Source organism: Antedon bifida, chromosome 4 (genome assembly GCF_963402885.1).
Source record: "Antedon bifida chromosome 4, ecAntBifi1.1, whole genome shotgun sequence".
NCBI lineage: Eukaryota > Metazoa > Echinodermata > Crinoidea > Comatulida > Antedonidae > Antedon > Antedon bifida.
Window position 1 is genome coordinate 19980410 of NC_136229.1, and position 27023 is coordinate 20007432.

The window sequence follows — 27023 nt, forward strand, 5'->3', positions numbered from 1 at the left end:
CTAATGAAATGAGATGAATCTTACCAGTTATACTAATATTTTCATCCCATTCTTGGTATATCAATTTAGTTTTACTTTTAAATATATACTTAGTTATATTTTGGAAGAGGATTTGATGATATGTTACAGATTTTAAGACATTTACAGTAACCAAAATAATTGACTGAAATAACTGAATATTAAATTCTTTTTGAATTTTAAAATTAAGTTTGCAATTGATAAAGAAATTCTTGCTTATTTTACGTAATCTGCACAATTTAGCAATTTTACATTTTTGTGAAAGTTTGTGAAATGACTACTGTATAATACAGTATTACTGTACTTTCACAAACTTTCACAAAAATTGTTTTAGTGTGTCCTAGAGAAATTAAGGTTATTGATGTTAGTTGTCAATTTATATTGGAATACGTTTTACAAATTTCTGTGAAGATTGATATATTTTATTTGTAATACTTGCCAAGAATCTCCATAGAGCTGTATGTAGGCCTATACATGAGATTGTTTATGCTATTTATTATACTGTGATTTCTGGAGAAATAAGGTTACTAAAGTTAGTTGACATCAGAAGAGTGTAACATATTTACAAGTTTCTGTGGAGATTTGATATTTTTACTTCCCGGGAAACATCATAGATCAGAGCTGTATATTTAGACGGTTCAAAACAAAAGAAGGGTGCAGAAAATGAACAAACAAACCGGTTGATTAGAAAAATTAAGAAGTTCCTGTGACTAGTTAGTGTATCTGAGCACAGTGTTTGACTCACAGGAAACCTGAACATCCTGCCTACATGCTCACAAAGACACAGACAGTATTCCAAGCTTGTTGACAAATTGTCGTTGCTTAGGCCTTCACCGTTGAACCACCATCCCCTCTCATCAAAACACTCAGCTGAAAAATGTCCGAGAACGTAGCATCATGGTATCAAGTGCACCCGTCGTGGGAGAATAGATGGTATCCCGAAGCAACCGATGTTCCATACGAATCATTGGATATGTTCATGGTAATGCATACAGTCTTGTTTTATTTATTATATATTATTTAATTTGACAGTTGAACAGTTTTGATAGATCTGTTGTTTTTAATCATCACACAGCAGTATTAGCGATCATGTCCAGGTCATCAATAATATATTTTTTTTTGTGATGCAAAGTGATTTAAAGTTTTTTTGACATGTAATCGGATGTGTTTTGAACATTGCTGTTGGACTGTCCTACAGGTGTTTGTACATTGTCTAGTCGTGTTTAATTATCTCTGTTATTTCACCAAGTAGGTGAGCCCTCAACTTATGATTGTTCTAGTACCTATCCATTATTAAGTTCTGCAAGTCTTAATTTTAAAAAGCTTGAAACTTGAATTAGTTTTACATTTAGTTAGTTTTAAAGCTGTTTTTCTTATATTCAACTTTAGTATTATCTGTATATTTATTTTTAACTAATACTATTTATATATCAGTTCATCCTTCAGTGAAAGACTGCCCTTAAATATATAAGACTATTTTTATTGTGTTACTCTTGATAGCTTATTTGATAATTATACACTATTCCGCTATAGTTAATAGTAAAGATGATATAGTTACAAGAAAAGAATTTTATATATATGTTGTGTATATTGCAATGCGTGAACATTTCACGTTCTAACCGGCTTTTCTTAATTAAACAACGAACTGTGATTGGTCAAAAGCAACGATTTAAGGAAACTTGTTTAATAAGTGCGGAAGCCTACTGATTTGATTTCTAAAGAGATTGCGATAGAAAATAAGACATTGTGAAAGATATGATGATATTTAAATGTTTTATTACAAAAAGACACCTAAATGTGATATTTAAAGCGATAGAAATAATATGAAAACACACTAAATGACTATTAAGTTTATATTTTATGACAGAACCAATGATATATCTTTTTTAAAGGATATCCGACCTTAATATTTTATACTTAAAATGATTGACTTTATAATGAAGGTAAATATAATCTTCCGTTTCTATGTTATGGTTGTCTGGTTTGATGTTTTATTTGACTACAGCAATAAAACACCACATTCTTAGAGAATAAATTTTTGTTGCTGCTTGATGCATTTTTATAGTATTTTTTTTCATAGTCCTACATTTTCTTCTTTTTTTTCATTATACAGTTAATTTATTACAACGTTTAATAGGCCCTATATTTTATTTATGGTTGAGTTTTACTGCAGCAATTTTAGTCCATATTGCTACCATAAATTTATAGGTCCATGTTGCAACTTACAGTAGAATTATTTTTTTATTTGCCATATGAATCTTTTTTTTTGTTTTCTCACTGTATTACTACTAGAATAAAAACAAATTTGGTTGTATTCCGTCGGGAATGCTCCTATACTTATTTTCAGAAATCCTGATTGGAAAAATACAGTCAAGATTTAATATTCAGATTTAAGGAATTCTGATGAATTTAAGTCAGATTTGTGGAGGGATTTATTGAATATACAACTGATCTCTTTAAATTCATTTCATTTTTAGCATGTGTGACAAGGTTGTGATGGGACATTTGAGTGCCCAAATCTTTTTTTAAAATTCTGCAATTAAATAGCCTCTTGAAGTAGCCCATAATCTGGAGAAATGTGTAAGCATAGGGAGCCCTCTATTTTGAATATTTTCTTAAATTGCACCATGAACGTATACATTCATCTGTCAAGATTTGTTAGCCTTTTTGCAGATGTTTTTTAGTGTTTTTAATGTAAGGTCAAGTATTGTATCTAATTTTAATTGGAATGAATCAGAATTTAAGGTTGTGAGAGGATGATGTGAGGGATTGAGGTTGTTAAAAATATTGACAGGCTAATTAATGTGGAGGACACACGTAGCCTGCTAAAATAATACAGTCCACCTTCTTTGTATTATGCAACATATATATTACTGGAACCATACCTTTTTCATGTTTATTAAGGAGAGTGCCATAATTTTTAGAGTAGAACCCCTCATTTTGGACAATACAACGATTCAAGGAACAACCCCGGATTTAAAATGAAATTAACAAGGGGTAACAGATGTTTTAACACTACAGCCAATCTCTATTCAGGCGAAATTTTGGTCCTGAAAGTGTTCCCTTAATAGGTGTTAATATCAATTTTACCTTTGTTCCCCATGTGAAATTATTCTTTTTTTAATAAATATTTATATTTGGCCAGATTGTGAAAATGTAAAAGTAGCGTAAAGACAGGAATATCTTGATATTATCGATCCTTGGTGTAAAACATCTTCAATAGTCATTAAAATAAATTGTGGATCAAATTTCTAAAGCGCTAACATCTCTAAATTTGGTTTCAACTCCATGCAAGCTTTGATGAATGTCAAAATCTGTTAAGCCTTTCAACTTGTGATGTCGTATCATTTTGGATGTTGGCATTCTTTGTCGGTATTCATCAGTAATGGACGTGGCGTACCATGGTTACCTGGTTTTGACCTAGGGGCGTGTAATATGACCCTTGCGAGCACGTAATGCGATCACTCAGAGGAATTGGCTTTCTATTTCGACTATTTGTTCATCTGCTGAAGGGGGTTTCAATCAACGGTTGAATGTAAACAAACCCATTAACTTTTTTTGTTTATGCATATGGATTTTCATAAAGAATTTTTTTCGGTATGAAAGCTCTTCATCTCATGTAACAAGTATTTTGACTGGGCTTTGTGTGGGTCTAATAAGCGTTATCTTAGAAATAGTATCCTGCACTAATTAGTGTTTTATAAATGAAATAAACATCATAATTTAAAATAATAATGTTGTTATATCTGCAGACAGCAGGTACAGTTCTCATAAAAAAAATCATTGGAGACAAAAGATGTTTTATTGAATTAAATTACACTGATTACATATTTTTATTGATTGATTTTTTGATGATCATTATAGTATCATTTTGTTCTTTTTAAATCAAATTTAAGTTTATTTTAATCAATATTTAATTATATTCTATCATTATAATAATCATCACTCATTGCAAAATAATAATAAATTCACAATCGTTTTGTTCATTCAATATTATTCATTCATTCATTTAGTACTCTTTATTTCATAATCTGTGTACATATAAAAAATATAACATCTTATCAATGTATTATTATGAATTTCATTATGATATCAGCTATATAATGACTGACTATCACCAGCTCAGCTTATCATCAATACTTCAGTACTATTTTTATGATTCTATAATACCATAAATTACCACCGCCATATATGATATAATACGACTGTCACTAAAGATTGACTGTATTATGAATTCAATTAAGTTCTGTGTTAAAAGAAGCAAAGGTTAAAGATTACACAGTCATGTATTCGGCAAGCTGTAATTAATGTAGCATAGAATTATAACTTTGTAGACAGTAGGCCTAGCATTAGTAATAGTTCTCAATCAATGGATTAGGTAATGCAGTTTCAACTAATATATAATTTATATATATATAATTTGTTATCAAGGTCATTGCAAGAGAATTATTATTTTAAGATTGTTGGTATTGTTTTCATCGTAATGGCTCTGTATCTTGTTTTCTGAGAGTCTTAGTTCTAGAAGCAAACCTATTCTGTTGTTTCTTAAAATTCAAGAATTATATTTTTACACTGTTGTATTGGTCTATTTGAAATTACAAACCATATTTGGAATTAGTGTGGAATGGGTCTTTAACAGCGAAATTCTTTAACCAATTTACAATTTTTATTGTTTCTGTGATTGTAGTATGGGAGGTTGTAAAAACACAATAAAATGAACTGAAGAAACAAATTGATGAATAATTCACACTTCAAATATTGATAAAGCAACAATTAAAAAAAAAAATCATTTGCGATGTCATTACTGTTGTATATTGTTTACAAGATACCACAATATTATCATATATTTATTGAAGACACTGTTCAACGACACAGCAATTCTGCAATCATTGTTACAGTGAAGTATGCCATTGACGAATATTTACCACATTTCGCTTTCGCAAGTGTCCTGAAGTACCGTAGGATCTCTACGGAAATTAAAACTACAAGAAAGGCCATTAACACGCTTACTATTCATCAAGATTAATGGATATTTTTCCCAAAGAAAACTCTTCATTACAATACATTAAAGTCAATGACACGTAGTTCTGAAAAAAACATGTTCTAGAAAATCACTTCAGAGCACATAAATTTATTTTCATCTTATTACGAGAGGAAAAGAGGCCATGAAGATGATTGCTCTGGTTTAAAAGCAAATAATTATTTGAATGCTAATCATGTTGATTAGTTTTAGTGTCACTTGAAGCTGTCATTGCAGAAGTATTTCCATAGTAACTGCAATATGCTAATAATTACATGTAAAAATTTAACAGCTTTTAGAGATGAAATACCACATAAAAATATATTTTTCCAATAAAAAAATTTACAAAAAGTAAGAATGGGCGAAAAAAAGTAAAAATGTACATGACAAAAAGAAAAATAAGAGAAAATCAGCAAGAATAAGAAAAAAAATGTTATTTGCTTTAACAGGATGAGAGCTAGCCATACAGACTTTCATTATGTGTTAGGGATTGGCGTGCAAGCTTATTCATGAGAAAATTACTGGTATCCAATATTAAACCAAAGATTATACCTACAAGATTGACACATCACATTTTTTTGTCACATAAAGTTTGATAGTGTAGACGGTTCTCTGAGTTGCTTGATTACTTCTTTAAAACGTTCACTTAGCACGGACATAATAGTATCTGGACTTTGCGCTTGAATGAGTGAATAATTAATGAGCTTGTAAAAAACTTAAAATTGTCAATTTCCAACCATTGAAATAATTGACTAGATTATTATGGCTACTATTTTTCTTCACAGTTTGATGATAAAATACTTGTACTTGCTTCACTATACAGTACTCGAGTACTATTATTATACCCACTCAATCATGTGTTGTTTCCTCTGGGTAAAGGCGAACAAAGTTATGATGTGTTTTCTTGTGTTACATTTCTGCTTTAATTTTAACACCAATAACCTTTCGATTGAAAGTTCACAGAATTCTAGTTGCGTCACACATTTCCCATTAAAGTATATGATATCAAAATTATCTAAAAAAATGTATGTGCCATACTTAAAAAGTAATTCAAAAGAGCATCAGAAAGCAATTTTGAGCACTTGATTGAAAATCTGTTTTTGAAGAACTCTGTGAAGTGGATTTATTGTAAATCTTATAGATATTAAATACGACTGAATTAGAGAACTTGGTCTTTCTGATTTTGATTTGCAATTTATTATTAGAATGTTAACTCATCTGCATCAATCAGTTGTTGCTGATGGTAACTTGTAACTGAAAATATGAATTGAAATTAAATATATATCTTGTTTAAATTCATGCTTTTTAGAAAAGCAATTTTTTTTCTAAGCTCAGTAATTGAAAAACATTAGAAAAATGTTCATTGAAAAGTTGTTGACACTTCCACTTCCAACAAGACTTCCACAATTTGCAGACTTGCAGTATAGATGCAGTATAATAATCTACACTTGGCGTCTCATACCATGAAGAACCCTGGCATTTGTTAGTTATGTTTATTTCAATATGCAATATAATTTTTTTGCACTTGGCGCCCCATAGCAAAGCTATTTGAAGACCTAATGTAACTGGCATGTACTAGGTGTATTTCTAGATAGCTTCCAATTAGTATTGTTTGTTATATGTCAATTACTGACAGCACAGGATGTCAACTTGTATTACTAATTCTCAGGGGCAAATTTCCTATCTCCATGAAATAAATTCTTTCAAATAGTCTTCTGACTTAAAGAAAGCAAATTTCTATATTATTGTGTATGTATAAATTGACAGGCTTACATGGATAGCATGCAGAAGATGTAAATCTCCATGGTATATGTACAATATATAAATATTTTATAGGATGAATAAAGAAACACATAACATACAGTCTTCAAAGGTTACAGAAGAACAATTTATCAGATTCTATTAATTCTATTAGCTTTGTACTTTTGCTAGCATTTTTTCTTGCCAAATTGGCTGTCGACGGAACCGTCTTTGGATTAATCTTAACTAGTTAAGCAGATAAACTCTATCAGATTCCAGCATTCTCACCAAATTGCTTTGTCCTAAGGACTTAATTTTTGTCTTATTTCGCTTCATTAAATTTGGTCTATAAACACTGTAGCATAAACGCGACAGGGAAGGCCTGGGGATGAACGGCAGAGCCCTAGTTCCCTGTAGTTTTGTGAAAACTGAGCATCAATGCTATTTTGAAATCAATATTTATCGTCTTTGACTAATAGCAGTAGTTGTTTTGTGGTGTTACTCTTCAGTTTAGTTTAATCCCGTTTGTAACAATCTCAACGAGCCTCCAGTTAGTTTTCGTGCGTCAATGATAATTTTGTTTTATTCAATCAGATAATAGTTGTTTTAAAGTCTTGATTATAACATTCTATACTATTACTCTAATAATATGTCTTTTCTTTTTGTTAATTTCAATTTCGGTCAATTTGACATAAAGGCCAAAATCATGCCTAGGGCATATTCTCACTGTAAGTGAAGAGCCCGCTGTATTATAAGACAAATTGATCTATGCTTTGTATGTATTTATTTATGCTTTGTATGTTTTGTATTGTCTTCAGGAAATAAATTTAAATCTTTAAATAAATAATTACCCTGATAATTCAAATTGATAATTCAAATTGATATTTTAGAAAATAATTTATTTTTAAAGTCTCCATCTTGCATGCTTCCTTCTTTATTGACTTTATATTTTGTCTTTTTTCCTATCTATCACACACGTGTAGATTTGTAACTTTTATATTATAATATTTATAAATACACATATATATATAAGTTGTAAAAACAAATGAATAATCAAACTCTATACTGTACTACTGTATATTTTAAAATTTAAAAAAAAATTAATTGTTTGAACTGTAATGATGTTATTTATTAATAATAATTATAATATTAATAATAGCAACTCAACTTTACAAACGGATGCAACACTTGATTGGTGTCTTTAAATTATTTATAACTTTCTTTCATAAAAAAAACATTTTCAACCAAAACTAACTACTAAACAACAAAGAATGTATGCCTATAATAATAAGAATTTATCCAAATTCCCTGCTGTTCTCAAATTCCATTTAGCACCAATCACTAACCACTTGGTTCAAATTACTGAGGAGCAACCATCAAACTTGATCCCCAACGATATCATGTGACCAAGTGAGTAAGTTTTCAAGCAATGTGATTGGTTCTGCTAAATGACAACGACCTTCTTCTCCAAATTAGTGAAGTGAGAAGTTTTAAAAACAACTTGTTCATGCTGAAAATTGTAATCTTTTTTGCACAAGATTTTACGTCATTGAATATTTAGTGGATATAATTGAGGAGTTCTCATAAGCTTGTTTGCTCTGAGGAGATCTAAGCCAGAACAATCTTTTATCAGTGGTTGAAATCATTGGAAACTTAAGTTCCTCTGATAAGGGAGGCAATCTCCTATTCAGTAAATCACTGTAAGAAAAACAGCATTGGACTATATACTGGAAAATGAATATCATCTCACAGGTCAACCCTTGGGTCAAATCCTCATCAAAGATGCCAGTTGTATTTTTATCGGTAAGATTTTAATAATTGATAATGTGGTCATGTGGTCAATATTTGTGTGAGTAATCCATTATTATTTAATGAGTTTGATTTTCTAAAAAGGTCTGTTTTTGATTACCATCTTGTAGGCTAGGCCATTTCTTCAAAAGTGTGACGCATGTTGTCGTTTAATCGTTTAGCATATGGTCAAGTAATTGTTTCTTTAGTCCTTGGCAATGTCATCATGTTTGTTGATGGACAGTAACTTTGCTAGAGTGGATTTATTTATCTATGTACATTTAATTATGTTTCCTTACTAGTCATTTTCTCAGCCTGGACCCTAACATAACATTTTTTGTAGGTGTAGGTGATAATTGTTCACCATGCCCACCTGACGTAAGGAGATACTGTATGTAGGCTAGCCTATGCAAATCTCAGACAGGAACTTTCATTACAGTGTGTGAATGCACTTTTGAACTTGACTGTAAAATTGCCATTAAATAGTCATTCCTTGACAGAGAAGGAAATGTTATCTTGAAGGTGTGGTTTATTTTTGCTTTGCAATATAATGTTTGGTGCTAAAAACACAAAAAGAAAGCAAAATCCACATTACAACACAAGTACAGTATATTCAAAACAGATTTATTATATATATGCTGATCATTGAAATGTTGGACAAAGTTAAATATGTTGTATTGATTGATAAAGAACCCTCATGGATGAAATAAGTATTTAGATTGGCTGATTAAACTTATTGAATATTCATGAGGATACTTTGTTTGCATTTAAATTCTCAGTCAGATGGATTTGTTTATTCAGATTCTCTGTGCATACTTGAAAGACACTGGGAATGAGGTTTCATTACAGTAACCATAGATACCAGGGCAGTGAAGCAATAGTTCAGGGTCATCGGGCATGTCATCTAGTCATAACTATGACACAATGTCATGTTTCCCAGTTTATAATGCTACTCATATTTCTCAGTTAAAAGATGGGTTAAATCATATCTATTTTAATATTTTTACTTACATTTTCTTTAGTTTCCATTTTTCCAGTTCTTTATTAATTATATATTATTTTAAAATTAATATCAACAAGCAACATATTGGGATTTTGAACAAAATCCTATCTATTAAACTCATTATTTTACAATTTCCTAATAAAAGATAACACTCAAGTTTTTCTCCAGTTTTAATATAATATTTTTCTGTAAAAGCAAACAAAACTTTATTGACAGTAAAAATTGATTTTACAAATTTATAGCAGCCTCACATGAAAAAAGAAAGAGACCTTAGTGAGTAAGTTCCACGACATTTAATAGAAACTATAATATCTCTATGATAGAAATCAGAATTTTAATGGTAAGTGTGATCTGGGAAAAATACAATGCAAATTCTAGAACGTAATAATATTAACAAATATTTTTCACAATTCAAAAAGGATACCAATAACAGAATAAACAGAAATTCATACAGATGAGAATTTTTTGGATTCAGAATTGTGAATCAATATTTGATATTTTGGTCTTGGAAAATTCAATCAAAAACATTGCAAGAAAATCAATTAAATGGAAAAGAAAGATGAGACCTTTGTGAATTGCTTTCCATTTGTGACAAATACATCATTTGAGTCTGAAATTCATTCAATTTTGTTGGATGGTATTGAACTTGTGTGAGAGAAAGAAAAAAAAGATTTAATACCTTTGTAATGTTTGTTTTTATCTTCAATTATATTTGTTGTTACATAGAGATTATTTGCTTTTCCTGTGGTCCCTTTTGTTGTATGTATGATACAATGTTTCAGTGGTGATAAATGTTTGTTTAGTGAAAGGTGGTAAATATTAGGATTTACTGTATGAGACATAATTGTCATCTGCATTCAGGTTGAACTGATTGTTAAAACTCTAACCATGGAGATAAATTATAATATCTGTGTGCTTTAAGAGTCTATAGTAATATGTTACGGTCTTCCATCAAATTCATCACTTATGTATTGCTTCCACAATAAAATGAATGGTAGTAAATAAAAGCAATTCAGTATTACATAACCTTTATATAAGGAAAAGCTATAGTTTATTATCTGACTATGACACTTTCATGGCTCTATGGTATGACATCGCAGCAGGCAGTGAATGTACTTAGATGATATTTAACATGGAAAATTACACAAAAAACATGTTTTTTAGCTCTTTTTTTTATATCATAACATAAAGTGCATAATGTAATGGTAAACAAATTCATTCATTGAACAGAGTAATCAGGGATGTAACTATAACTTCATAAATCACTGTTCACAAGAAACTCTCATAATTTTTTTTTTTAATTTTTTTTTTTTATAGTTTTTCTAATAACTAGACAACACTGGGCTGTAGTACTCCAAAATGTCTTATTTCCTAGAAAGTATTTCAATTTAAGGAAAGAATAAGAAAAAGGGCTAAACTTAACTATTTGTCCTATCTTTTGCACAGTCATTTTTCAAATTAGAGCGGGGTGGGGTGGGATGTGTGGTGGAGATGGATCTGCCCTTGATGATCTTATCATTATTAAGCTACTAATCATAGAATATGCTAAATACAAAATTTATCAAAGATAATGTAAACTGTTTATTCAGCAGAAGTTAGTGGTAACCTTTGAACTCCAAATTGACAGCTCCTTGGCAATGCACTATATTCTTTGTTTACAGCATCATAGTGTATTTTAATTAAGAATATTGATGATTGGAAAGATGAGGCGTTAAATAGAGCAGATAAGATTTATTACCGGTAATGAAACTATTACTTGAAATTCTAGAAAAGCAAATGATAATGAAGATGAAGTCTTTATCATCAACAATCAACCATAGAACCATAGATAATTGGACAAAAGATTTTGATGCATAAAGCAGTCTTGATATTGTCTATACTGTAGTACCTTTTCAAGGTCTGCTAATCTTTTAACATGTGTCAAGCTTCATGTTCAATCATTTTAATGATTATAATCTCTTTTTATTTTGATCTCTAATAAACATTACTCAATTATCTTGTTAAGAAAATGTGTGTCATCTTTTCCATCACAAGTATTGTACACATGCAGATACTGTATAAGCCTTCATTTTGGGACGATACTGTAGACAGAATGAGACGATAATTTATACAGAATTTATCTGTACATGCATATAAACCCATTATACATTATCGGGATTGTATTTGGTCAAAATTAGAAATTTGTTATATGGTACCGAAACAAAAGACTTGCTATAACCAAAACCCCTTAAACCTGGACAAAACATGTCTGGTTTTCCAAATTTTTTTTTTTAAATAATAGAATAATTTAGGCTTTTTAAGCTGAAGAGTTTTCAAGGAGTCTCAAATACAAAATGATGATGTATGGTGACAAGCATTATGGATAATGTTTGATTTTAATTTGGATTATTTTTTAAATCCGTAGTATTATCTCATGACATGTATTGATTACAGGCATTATAAACAGAATCTCTGTTTGGCATTTTTGACATTTACCTACAATGTCTAACTAATGATACTTAGACTATGTTCTTGAAAACTGTCTTAGCTTATGTAAGTTAAAATAGTATGTAAATCCATAGGCAAATAGAAGGTGGGGCTCACCCATTTTATAATTCTTTATCCTGCCCCTTACTCATCTTACTAGATAGAAAAACTATGTTGAACTTAATCCTTACATTGGAGTGGAAGCCCGTCGCCATTTTTATTGTTCATGTCTGCTCCAAAATTAGTCTTAAGATACACTGTAATTTCTAGGTTGTTAATATTTGTTTTATGTATAATTATTCCACATCCAAGTCACTAGAAGATAACAAATTCAAAGCAAAAATATATCAATATATTCAATATTCAATAATTATGTAGTTCACAAACCAATTTGTTATAAGCCTATTATAAAAATGAATTTGCATCATCGTCACGTCAAGCAATTTCAAACCAATTACACGTTTTATAAAAAATTGTATAATTTTGTTGCAAAAGATGGATAAATTTAATTTTCCTAATGCAGTTTTACTTTCTCTATTGAGAAGGTAGTAAATGTTAAATAGGAAATCAGTCAACTTAAAAAGTACTAATGTCTTTTAGTAAATTAAATAAGCCTAAAGGTTAAAATAACTGAATTTAAACTGCAATACATTTAGATTCATTTTATTTTCTTCCTTTCTTATCATCATCATCATGGCAATCTTCCTATTAATCATGGCCTCTCTCTATCTTATTTTTATTATAACTCTCCTTCGTCTTTTTCCTTCTTCTCTTTCCATGTATTCTTTATCCTCTTTATCTTCCTCATTTCCCCCTTTAAATTTGCATAGGGCACGCTCACACTGAGCATGCTCCGTATAATCAATCACATTTGATATGGTTTTTCTTTGTACATGATTGCATGTTTGGTATTCAACCTATGCTTTTTAGAATTAATAATGTTTAAATGAGCATAGCAATATTTTGAATTCCTAAAGTTCTCTGCAATTTATTTCAATTAACCTTCATCCTTATCAATTTTATTTTCAAATTCCATATAATTTATTTCAATTAAATTAAGATTCAATCATTTTTATGTCATTGTAATTTATGAAATAAATCAATCATATTAAAATGTTTAGACAGCACAAATCGGACACATCTTGTCAAAGTATTTAGTATATTTTACATTTTTACATAAATAATTGATTGATTGAGTGGAAATTTAACTTGGTGGTTAAGTTGATTGGCTACTAAACCAGGTTCAAATTTGTTCACAATCAACACTCCCAACATTATTTGACAAAAAAATGTGATATGCCCATATATGGACATCAGATGATGTCATATCACTACCATATTTGGGCATATCACTAGTATACTTGGGAACATTACACTTTTTTTCAAAACTAGTTTGTTTAAACATTAAACATTAGTTTATGTACAGCTTCTTGAATGTGTTATTTTGTCTGACTCTTGTGAATTGATTCACCTATTACAGCAGACTTGAGTAATTTGCTATTGGCAATCCAATACAGTATGTCTAAATAAAGAATAAAATAATTGATGATTTTTATGGTTTTCCGAGGACTTATCAGTGACATATCCACTTTTTTTATTGAAGTTATGATGGAAATCTGCCAAAATGATCAAAGTGAGATTTGAAATTGAACGCTTTCATGATTATTAGGTTCATTTTTAATGGATGGCACAAACACCTTTCACAGGTTTATATTTTTGCTCATTCATGTCTCTCTTTTGTTCATGTTTTTAGTCTTGATTATTTATACTGCAAGAGGTTATAGATTATATACAATACAGTATATATAAGTATTGACTGTTCTTCTTTGTCGATATTTGTATTCAATTGTAAACAGATTAGACATTTCTTACAAGTTAAGCCCAGCTGCTCATTCTGACCAATGTTTTTCACTAGTTACCATAGATACTATGCTAGGTCATTTGTGTGATTTGGTTATGCTTGAATACTCACTGATTATCACGCTAGGCCTCACAATTGTTTTGATTTTGATCAAAGGTTTCCATTCACTTTGGTATTATAATTCATAATCATAAAATTAGATAAAATATAGATTTTCAATGATCAATTTTTTTTGTTATAGATTCAAAGTGGTAAAAATTGTTTAAAAGAATGGTTGAATAAATATGTAATGTTATTGTGTGTAAAATAGTTTTATTAAGAAAATGTATGTAAAAGTCAAGAGACAGACATAGGTTGTATTTAGGCCAATATTACAAACATGAAAGAAAAAAACTCCATAATTAGACATATTATAAATTCATAATAATGACAATTATTTGATAACAAAAATGTTCTTCTCTTTACTTTCATTCATTCAAAAACAAATGCTTACAGCTGCCTATAATATAATATTACAGTGTGCAATTGTTGACATTCATAAATACACACAATAATAATTGTTATGATAATGCAATATCAGCAGTTTGAGTAGCAATTGCTAATGACAACAGTACATTATTGTAACTGTTTTTTGTTATTATGTACAGTTATTCCTTTGTACTTTTTAGGGTTTATTAGTCACAGATGAGCTTTTGTCCATGGCTGGGTAATTGGGGATACCCCTGTTCATTGTATAAGTGGGCTATTAAACTGTACAATGTGTACCCCTTTTGTTAAGGTATCAGTAGTTATTCATTCAGCTCAAGTGTTTCCTGTAAGGTTTGATTGTTATGCAAATTAGGACCACGCGCCAATGTTGAAACAGTAGGGAAGTCTGTGTAAATAAACGTGATTCAATCTCTCGTCTTTGTGTCCACTCAAAGTGGTAGTAATGTGAAAACCTTCATTTGAATATCAAAAGCCAGGCAGATTACTTCGTAATTAACAGACCTCTTGAAGACCGCACCAGCTTTTGTTGATGAGAGGGAGATATTCTACATCCCCCAATGGTACTATCTGTTATGTCATCATCATCTCTGCACACTGATCACAGATTGGGATAAGTAATTATTCCGTGTGGTATAGGCTATACGAGTCAGTGAGTAGACAACACAAAGGGACTTTTACTGTAGCCGTGTGATTAGCTGAGAATAAGACAGGCTGTATTGCTGGCTCTGTAATTACTGTACACTGACAAAGCTGAACATTTGAGCTGTATTAATCTCACTCAGTGAGCTACCTTCAACCTTACTTGTTTCTAGCTTACTAATGGCTATGTTATGATAGCACACAATCCTGGATGGACGTGTAGTGTAAATACATGTTGTTTTTTGAAACAACTCAAATTCTGATTGAATTCTTCTCCAGCCTGAACACGCAATTACACAAGTAACATAACACCGGTCTGGTATCGTGCTTGGCGCTAGCATACTGATTAGTTTCAGGGAAGTTAATCAAATTTGTGATCGTATTCTTCAGTAGGGTCAACTTAAATATCAGCAGATTTGTTTGTAACAGGAATGATACGACAGCATTGATTAATTTAATCCTATCAGGCAATAAAACTAGTATTGAAACGATTGGATATTCCATAGAAAAATACTTTACGATTACTTATATAAACCGTAGGAAAAACACAATTTAATGTTAACCACTAGTAATATTATGAAGGAGATGACAATGCCAGTAACAGCTGCCGCTTTGGCTGCGAAAACGTCCGGAAATAAGCTACCGTTTTGTCTTCCAATGGCAGCAACATCATCTTCAGCGCACCATGGAATGGGGAACATGGTTTTTGTTCAACAACAACATCAACAACCATTGTTACAGATGCTTATGTTGCAAAAGGAATTACAGAAGGTATTATTGTTTTTTACGATATTGTTATCTTATCAGATATATAGTTGTCTTCGGTGCATAGGGTAGAGGTTTTTCTCCCATCTTGAATTTTTTCAGTTGAGGACTGCCAACCAGGTTAATTTCAACCTTACCTTTACTTAATTAGCGTTTAAATTATTCTGTTGTATTAATAAAAGATGTTTTGTAACTTTGTGTATAGCTAGTAGTAAGTACAACATCTGGATCATTTTGCCATTTTTACTGTAAGCACATAAGGTCCAATTTCAATATAAGTCCTTAAAATCTAAATCTTTTGTTTTGTTAAAGCTGGAATTTATGTGGTTTAGTCTAATGTGTTATAACTGCTTTACCTACTAAGCTTACGGATGTTTGTATAGTACTAATACAGTAGTATTTACCTATGTGCTTTTCCTATTTAGCATTACAGTATAAATGTCCTTGTTTGTCTTAGGCTTTAGTTTAATTTCCTAGAACCATCAGTTAATTTCAAGCACCTTTCCTTATTGTCCAAAGCAGTAGGTTCATATCCTATGCTAAGACAGTACTACTACTATTTACTACTAATTCTTGTCAATAGAATACAATATTATTTTAAACCAGTTCACTATAGCAAGTATAACACTTCTAAATTAATAAAAGTGTGTTTTACATTGTTATCGTCATGTCAAGGTTCAATTACATGATAATGATTTGCCAAATATCACCTTTCTAATGATGTGATTTTTCCTATTCACATCCTTCAACATTCACATTCTAGCGTGAAATTGGACAATTCTGTTGGTGTCATCTATGGATATCAAATTACATTTTTTTATGTAACACTAGATGGTGACTGATGAACTATTGATCACAAATATTTTTTGTCGGACACAAAACTATTTCTAAATTGTAATTAAAAGTTCATATATTATTATTAATGAATACATGAGGCTTGACGATTATCTTTTTTCCCCACACCCATCTTTTTTCACCACTCACAATATATTTATAAGTCATTAAAAAGCAAATTTGTAATACTAATAGGCCAAAACAAATGAAATAAAGTCTCAGTCACAAAAAGTCTTGAAGATGGCTAGTACCTCAACGAAAGGAACTATTACATTCTACCTTATATCATTTAAATATAATCTATAAATCCACAGTTTTTTTCAGTCATTAAGAATGTAATTAAATAAGAAATAGTCTGTACAGACTATTACCTGAATTGAAATTTTCTAGTAATTAAAATGCTGTTTACTAATTGTTAAAATGTTGGCCTCTGTACACACCAACTGTTGTTAATAGTAAGGTCACATTTTAATTAGTTATAAGGGACATCCGGTACCACCTGGTGTGTTGTGATAATGGTGGTCAATACTATGTTGAGTTGCATTTAATATCTTGACACCAGGATGTATAGTAATATTATTTTGTTGTTAGATTTAGAATTCACAGTATACTACAATTTATTTGCCGGAAAATAAAAATTGTCATGGTTTTACAAAGGCATATGTTTCAAAATACATGACCAGTACATTGTTGATGTGATTAATGAAAATAAATGTAGAAAAAGTTATAGAAAATCTCCCTTTAAAATATAAAAAAACATGTGTTTTAATCCTTGGTGACCTAATGCTAACAAACTTTTCAGTGGTGTTGCTATTCGTTGTAAGGAGATGGAGAATTTATCCATGTTAAGGACAAAGAAAGTAAGATATTTTCATGCCCTGGCCTTAAAACCAGCATGAACACCATATATGGTATGCAAATGGCAATCTCTTTAGCACTAGAATCTACACCAACCATGCTGTTGACAAGAGAGATGTGACTAGTGTAAATATAATACCATTAGGCCTAGCTAAGGTATGCAGTAAAGACATAAATACTGTAAGCATTAATGCTGGCTGTGTTGAAATATTCTAGATATAAAAAATCTCTCAAAATAGAAGAGTTGATGGATGAATGATTTTAATATTATTTTTTTTCCCTTTATTTTATAACAACATTTTTGGTGAAAATTTGAATAATGAGGGTTTTCAATACAAGTGTATAGCACTTGACTACCAAATTAAAATAAAATAAATTAATACAATATAAAAATTAAAAAGACTTAACATAAACAAAAAGAAAGGAATACAATTTCCATTTTAGAAAAAGCTTAAAAATTGATTCAATTTGTGTAATAATCAAATTGTTTAAAGTAAAAATGTAAAAGTAAAAATGTAAAAGTTGAGATTTAAAAGATGCTTGTGTTTGGAAATGGTACAATGTGGTCCCTCTAATACTCAATATTTGAAAATCTTAAACTTTCATTCAAATCGTTTCTTTTTACGTTTATAAAATGACTATTGTACGATTATATATTATTATCTTTAAGGTACCCCATTCTTCATTTTTACAAGCCAATTAAATTAAGGCTAAAATTGGATAAATTGAAACAATGATACAAAGTTTGGTTGTCCACATGATTTGTTAATTGCTTGATCAATAATTCCGTGACCAAACAGCTATTTGATTTAAGAATGTTATGAATATACGCCATCACGCTTTTTTTACGATCGTAAATATTGCTGATCAAAGGTATACAAAGTTCAGTGATGAAATGAGTGAATTTTGACACAGTAGCAATATAATATAATCCAAACCTTTTTACATTTGAAACAGAAATAATTTTTATTTCAGTATAATATAAGAATTCATCAGGAGCAGATCAAGGATTTTTTAAATCTTGGGAGCACTCAAAAATGTAAAAAAATATATATCAAAAATGAGTTCATAATTTCTCTCTGTCAAAGGGGAGCGCACACCAATAGATCCACTCCTAAAGCTCTGTCTACACTATTGAATTTTATGTGACAACAAAATGTGATGTGCCCATATATGGATATGATAATATCATATCACTTCTATATTTGGGCAGTTTGACATATCACACTTTTTCTTGTCAAACTGGTTTAATAGTGTAGACAGAGCTTTACATTCAAGATATAGATTAATATACTAATTAAGGGTTTTCTATTTTTTTTCTCTCTTTACATGTTGATTTCATCTGTGTGTTTTTCATCATGGTATGCATTCTCCACACACATCTGATGATTCAAAATTAGCAGGTATGTACAAAATCTATGTTTAAAATCTTTCATTTGTGTTTAAATATGTCATTCACACCGCTTTTTGTAATTGTTACAGTATGGTAACGTACAGTATTACTAACTCCACCCAGCTCAATATCTTTTCTCTAGAAACTTTAATAATAAAAAAATATTAAACTTAGGTAAAGTTTTTGAAAGTTTAATGAAGCACAGATTACATTAATGATGTACTAATGTCTAACCTGAACATTAATCAAAGCCCTAGGATTATTAATGGACCAGTACAACTAATAACAAAGGTAATGAATAATATTACTGCAAAACATTAATGTTTTTCACCCAGTTGTTATACTTAGCTTCAGCTTAGACTACAGCCCATAAATTATGTATCTGTTCATTACAACCATATTCAGTACTGTATTTTATATCAGTTACATGGATGTGATTTATAATTAGGATCCAGTGGCTGCATGTACCATTTAGTTCAGTTTATTTCCCATAGTTCTTAGTTGGACCGTAGACGTATTCACCATTAGGCTAACCAAAATACTTTTTCTTAAAATTGTAATATTCTCATATCTAAGGAAATATACCTACCACTTTACCAAGTATATTTATTGACTTAAGTGAAGGGATACGGCCGGTTAAGATCCGGTGGTATTCAAGATTATGCTAAATACCTATTCTTACACTTTTAATATTCTCCTATTTAAGTATAAATAGACCTACCACTTAAGGGAAATCTTTATTGACTTAAGTGAAATACTTACTATTTAAAAGCAATGCCTTTAAATGTTATTGTAAATACAGCCACTGGAAATACACATGGAGTGAACATACTGTAATCTTTTACAAGGCATATTTTTTTCCCCATAAAATGTAATATTATTCTAAAAAAATATATCTTTTGTATAGTTTATATATAAAAAACTTCGAACTAACGATTCATTTCTGAATAATTATTTTAATCTCATATTGTGATCATTTAAAGGCAGTTGAAATTAAATTATGTATTCATGATTATAGGGAATATATAATTCCTAAATAATATTCATCATAAAGTATAGAATATGAATTTAGATCTTAATTAAGTCGGCCAATCATTGAGCGCAATATTGATTAAGTATGTTCTTGTTGAGGTACAATTACTAGAATTTAAGTAGCATTTTTTTTATCAGCGCACGTCGTAATGATCAGACAATTTAGAGTGATTTGTGGGAGCGAGTTCTTGACGAAGTAGAAATGATTAGGGTTTTTTATATCTTTACGATAATGTTTGCTTCTCATGCAACTACAGTAATTTGTATTTAAACAGCATTATTTAGTCCACATAGTTATAGAAAGTTCATATACTTAGTTTTGTAACCTATAACATTTGACCTGGTCTTGCTGATGTTACAAATATACATATACTCTAATTAACAATAAACCCAAAATATAATTTATAAGCCTGTTTCTATTGAAAAATACCAAACGAACTGTTTTCCTTTTATTTCAAACATCTGTACTGAAATCCCACAACATAGTTCTGTGGATAGAGTGACCGAGTTGAGGTCAGCACTGGCCAGGTTGAGTTGAGGAAAAATTGTTCTAAACCAATTTAAAGACAGTTCATGGTAATCAAGGCCGGAATCAATTAAAGGTCTTTGAAACTGTTTTTAAAAGATCATGGTTTTTCTGTGGGCATATATCTGTTAACAAAGAGAGAAAAAAACACACCACATGAGTCTTGTTGCTAATCTTTCTGATAGCCCAGATGACTTTGAAATGAGCAAAAAAGTTACTTATACAGTACGTACTAGTCTGAAGTCAATCACTATACTAGTATAAACCAACCCTTTACTGATTTTCATTATTGATAAATAATAAGAACTATCTCGTATCAATTAAGTTATAAATCGAGTACTGTAGCATTGAATGCTTATAAACATTATTAATCTCTGTACATTATAAATATGTATTAAAGTTTCAATGAATATATTACTATTGATATAAAAGAAATTATTTTCTGCAGTTTAAGATTTCCATAACTGTGAAAGTAGGCCTATAGGTAAAAGTAGCATTCCTGATAGGATTTCCAAATTGATTGAATATTGATATTGGTGAAGAAATTAAACATCACTCCTGTTCTAGACCTAATTTGCATAATGCATTATTTTGCTAATATTTTTTACACTGGATAGAGTAAATCTTAATAGTACAAACATGTAGCCAGGATTTTATAGGGGTTGTTTTCTTTACAAAGAGGAACTTTTTTCCACAAAATGGCAAAATCTTAATTTATCTTCTAAATGTAGTTGGCATATTATTACTTTTGATACTGGTCTCCAATTTAAATGGTTCTTCAGGGAAAAAAGTTGGGGGGAAGGGGGTGGTGTTGGCCTCTATGGCTACAGGTGTGTAGTTTAATACCGTAAAACATCTTCTGTTGCTGTACACCTCAGCTTTCCCTGTATGACACCCAATAAACTAATATAGGATAGGACATTAATTTTTTGGAATACCTTTGAATAGCGATAATCCTTGTTTATTGCATTTCAAATTAAAATTGTATTATATTGTGAATGACGATCATTTTTGTAATGAATTGTTGATTACCAATACTCAAGTACAACTGTGAATTTGAAAAGGCTAGAAACAGAGTTAATTAAACACTTTCATTCAAATGTATTTAGATTATGCAATCGTAACAACATTGGCCATAAATTTGTTAATTTTTCATTAATATTTATACAAGCCTGAACGCACTTTATTAACAGATTCTAATTCTGTTGATAATTAAATTCGTGATAGCATCGTGAACCGAATAGACGTTTGGATAGGTTTGTAATCGCCCGTTTTCCCCTTGGCGACACATAAATGTTTAGACAACGGTAAAGAGCTAATTACCTTTGGATACAGTACAATTTCGATTGATAAAACTTCTATTTGCTCATTTTCTTCATGCTAAAAAACCATTGGAAATATTATGTCTATTTATAATGTCTATAAATATATACATTTTTGATGGAAAAAAATAAGAGAAACTATTAACGAGTCTGAAAAGACATTGTTGGTTGCTTCCATTTTCTTGTTTATTGCGAAAGTAAAGCATCATGGTTTGGTGAACTCTGAGTAGCCTCACACACACCTCAATCTGCGAGTACAGGTGTTTCGCAGGAAGTCTCATAGCGTGGTATGAGAAGAATCTTCTATCACCATCTCTATTATTGATCTCGAAGATTGATATTACTTTATTTTTGTGTGTAACGCATCTGTCAACTTTGACAGAGGAAGGTGTTTTCTCTCGATGGTGATCTGGTCCACTTAACTTGATTTTTATATTTTCGGCTGAGATTACTTTGAGGAGCCTGCTACAAACTGTGTACATGTTATTTGTTTATTTGCTTTTTGAGAAAAATGTTGCTCAGATGCCTTTACAACAACAATTCCAGACTTCATAATGGATATGATCTTCTGTGAATAGAATTAAATGCATACAGGTACTGTACCTACAGTATGTTTTGAATATTTTTGCAGTCATTCTGAGACTGATGTACTTGCGACTTCAATTCAGTTTTCTTTTCATTTTGCCTGCTATATGTACAACAGTACTACAACATTATTAGAAATATGTTTTTTGGAGCAATTTTAAGCGTTATTTAATTGTGTTCTTGGACTTATATTGAAGATTCCACATTTGGACCCAAGTATGTTTAAACTCTGAACTGGCAATATGAATTTTAATATATGGATCTTACTTCGTTAACGCTATTATTTTCTGACTGCAATTATGCACTTTTAATATGTAATCACCAATTGTTCTAGAACATCTTGCATTGGTAACGAACCATACTCTACTCTACTACTAATTTCTCGGAAATCTTGACTAAATAAACACATTTGTCTCAACATTAGAATGCCCAGAGAGCATCATAATTTGAGAAAAAACCATTAGTAAATTTATTTCAATTACGCTTTTCAGAAGACTTTCTGTGCGTGCAGCTTTTCATATTAAGAACCAATTTCATGTGTGCAGCATTTTAGAGATAAATATAGCGTTCTGCTCTAACAAATATGTAAGCTGATGATGGTGAAATGTAGAACATTGTTTTTTTAAAACCTAATTTCAAAATGCTTCAACTGTAGTGTATGCATATTCTAAAATGAGGTGTATCTTCCACAAAAGTACATTTACCCATTTCCCCATACTTTGAAAAATTATTGGATAACATAAACTGTCACTTGTGAATTGAACATCTGAATTTTTACGAGGATATTTGTTCAGAAAATGGCGCTACCGGCGTTCACCTTCATCCGCAGAGAGTTTATGCTACCACAGACCAAATCATCTGTTGGATATTTACTTCCACTCCGGCAGGTTTGTACCAATTGTCTACTTCTACTGTGTGTGTGTATATAGAGAGGGAGTATTATTAGACAGAATGAAAAGCAAAACCTTCAATATTGCTGTACAAAGCTTATTTTGTTGCTAGGCTTGCCTGGTTAAAGCAACATTTATCCTCAATTTTGGTATAGAAGAAAAAACAATAATCTCGATTTAACTTTTACAGTGATTAATAATTTTGGTCATCTGCTTAAAACATAAATATTATCATTCTTGTATTAAATTGGTTTTTATGCTGCATATACCCTAAGGATATCATTTAATTTGTTTTCAAAGGTCTTTTGTTTGTTTTCGCTTAGAACCAGATGGTTTATTTAACCACTTTTGTTTATATTTTTCTAAATCATTTCATCCCTTAATACTGCAAATCTCTGTGTTAACGTCAGTAGAAAAAGTAAATGACAACAAAATCTCCTTTTGTGTATTTTGTAGTCATAAAAAATTAGCCATCACATATTATGAGATTATCTTGCGTCTCTAAAATCCATTTTTTAAGTTCTTTTTAAACAATGTATTAACAAAAATATTTTTATAGCAATATTTTGAAAGTTAAATTTGTTTAACATCAAATAGTAATGTTTTCACATATCACAAGATAATCTTGCATCTTTAAAATCCATTTTTCAAGTTCTTTTTAAACACACAATGTATGAACAAGAATATTTTTATAACTACATTTTGAAAGTTCAAATTGTTAATGTCAAATAGTAATGAAACATAAATGCTAATATTTATTTAAAAGATGAATTTATTTGTTGCATTTATAATGTGTACAAGTAGTATTGTTCGATATATTATGATATATGAAGAGCGCATCTCTATTATTGTATATCAACAAGCCAATCCTATTGTCCATTGTTACATTCAAATGTATTCAATTACATCTCATTCATTGTCCTTTGCGCGACACGGGAAGCTTCAGGCAAACAGCGTACTAACTTAATCTGCACTACCAGTCTCAAAATGTGTTGTTCAATGGTCATTGAATCCCTGATTACGCATCGTTTATTACCGTAGCAGCCGCATACGATGAGAAATGCGGGAATATTGATCATCAGTCGAGTTTAATTAGTCTTCGGTATTTCATATTGATCCACGCTTTAAACGAGTGATAGTGGTTTTAAGATTCATCATGTCTGTGTATTGAAAATGTAAATGGCTGAGAAAAGAAATCAATATTTTGTTGAGGAAAAACAAAAAACATGAATAATTTATTCAGAAATGAAGATTTGATTTATATTATGAGTTTCTTAATTATCAGTAAATGTAGTAGTATTGTCTTAATTTAATTTTACACTGGCTAACTGAATCCCATCATCTTCTTGTTTTCTGGTTATGTCAACATAGCCATATATTAAATCTGTCAAAACAACTTTAATATCATCATTTGCAAATTTGTAATGACAAACCTAGCATCCAACAACATTAAACTCTTCACCAACAATATCATAATGATCATCATTATCAGATCAACATTATATATCATTAATATCATCATCTTTTTCAACACCGTATCTTTATCATCAACATGTGATCAGCCATATCCATATCCATCCATCCTTCAATTATCATTTTTAGTTTACTAAATTGGCAAGTTTACATTATACTGCCCTCTATATTGTGTTACATGATAAATGGTTTGATTGGCTCTTTGATAAATTCTCTTATTAGCATCCCTTCTGCAGCTTTGCCTTAGCAATCTTTTATTAGCGCCTCATCTGTGGCATTACTTGACCTCAGCTATGGAATGCTGATTAATGAATTATTACCTACCAAGCTGGTTTCTATTTTCAATTAGTCATTCATTCAACAAATTAAATTTGTGTTTGTGCTGGACAATTTATATTTAGTACATGGTAGATTTTAATAAAATTAAATGATGCATATATATATAAATATAAACGGTATACAGTATAGGATTATATATAATCTAGGCGCGTGTACAGAGGTGGAAGCAACAGCAACCAACCCTATAAATTCTGAGAGGAAAAAATTATTAGGCTAACTAACGTTTGGATATACAAAAAACATCCTGCATACATTTAATATTTCAGCTCCAAAAAATGTGTTGCCGATGCATTTTCTACAACTCAAATGGGCATGTTTATTATAGATGCTAATGACCAAGGTTTTTTAAAAATAGCACCCTCTATGTTTTTTTGTATTCTATAAAAATTATAGCACCCTCTATGGTTTTGCCATACGCTTTTATAAAGTATCCATGATATTTCATTTTTCCGAGATAGGACTTCTGTATGATGCATAACAAGCATTTGTTAATATTCAGGTTTTCATTGTAGTTTTCAAACAAAAAAAATGTAATATAGGAATACATTTCCATAAAAGGCATATTATACTTATGAACCACTGATGAACATAGCTACAGTATATGTATTTGGAATTTTATGACAAAAATATCACCCTCTATGTTTTTTTGTATTCTATAAAAATTATAGCACCCTCTATGGTTTTGCCATACGCTTTTATAAAGTATCCATGATATTTCATTTTTCCGAGATAGGACTTCTGTATGATGCATAACACGCATTTGTTAATATTCAGGTTTTCATTGTAGTTTTCAAACAAAAAAAATGTAATATAGGAATACATTTCCATAAAAGGCATATTATACTTATGAACCACTGATGAACATAACTACAGTATATGTATTTGGAATTTTACGACTCTCTTTAATGATGTACATAACTCAACTGTCCAAAGTCACTAATCCGTAATCTCAAACCTAAAACATTTCAAAACTATATTTAGAATTTAAATGATATGTTTTCGCAGCCATTTCTCTAGGTGCTATATAGATGCACACCGTTATGAATCCATCCTATGATTTATTGTCGTTCTAAAGAGGACGCCATTTTACAGAATGCCATCTGTTATTGCGCCGGCAATTTGGCGGTCGTTGTCTGTGTGAAATCTGTACAAAAACAACTCTGTAAATAGACAGATATTATTGATGAGAGAATATCATCATAGACTGCTTATCTCTGCTTAAATGTCAAGGGGCGGGGCTTTGATGACAATTCAGATATAAGTATGAGAATACAGCTATGTTCACATTAGTATTAAATATCTTAATTAAATTATAGTTCATATATTCGATTTGAATGATTTTGTTTCAAAAAAATAACATTAACAATTTTAATTTGTATTTATTATTTTTAAAAAAATGCATAACTTATATATTTTAAAATAAAAATTAATAGATATATTTGTTATGATTCATAAATACTTCAGTGTTCATTTTGTCATTATTATTAGCTTGTAAAATTTAATAATAAAAATGTACAAATACAGTATATTTTTGTGGAAAAATAAAAACAATTTTGTAACAAAAAATCCAGAAATTGATTGCAGAATTAAATGTAGCTATATCTCAATATTTGAATAAAAAGTATTTAATTTACTGCAGTAACTGCAGTAGATCATTTTAAGACAGTCTGTTAATGAAAATTACACAAAATGTCTACATAAATAAATCAGGCTGAGTTATTCACAGATTGCTGTGGCTGTCTCAACAAAGACATGTCAGATTTGATTGGCTGTTGTTAAATGTTAAGTTCTTTTGTTCTTGTGTGATCCCTAGAATTCCGTAAGGAGCTGTTCTTCAATTGCCCCTGCATATCCTGTCATAAGATTGGCTAATCCACTAATAATAATAGTTCACACATCAGGAAAGGAACTGGTTTTTTAAAGAAACCTAATTAAGAAATTGATTATTAATCAACTAAATTTAACCCAGCTATTGTGTAGTT

General features: G+C 30.2%; 1 protein-coding gene across 5 annotated transcripts in view; it reads left to right on the forward strand.

The window, feature by feature from the left end:
- The first annotated feature begins 694 nt into the window (after positions 1-694).
- Positions 695-27023, forward strand: part of LOC144840997 (RNA binding protein fox-1 homolog 3-like) — a 59053-nt gene continuing 32724 nt past the window's right edge. The window contains exon 1 of one of the 5 annotated variants that reach the window (XM_078697129.1): positions 695-1000. In XM_078697129.1, the coding sequence (XP_078553255.1) occupies positions 896-1000 (105 nt within the window). In that variant the 5' untranslated portion in view covers positions 695-895. Of the gene's footprint in view, positions 1001-8075; positions 8582-14389; positions 15796-27023 lie in introns of those variants that run through there. The other 4 variants (XM_078697130.1, XM_078697124.1, XM_078697123.1 and 1 more) reach the window with 4 other exon arrangements.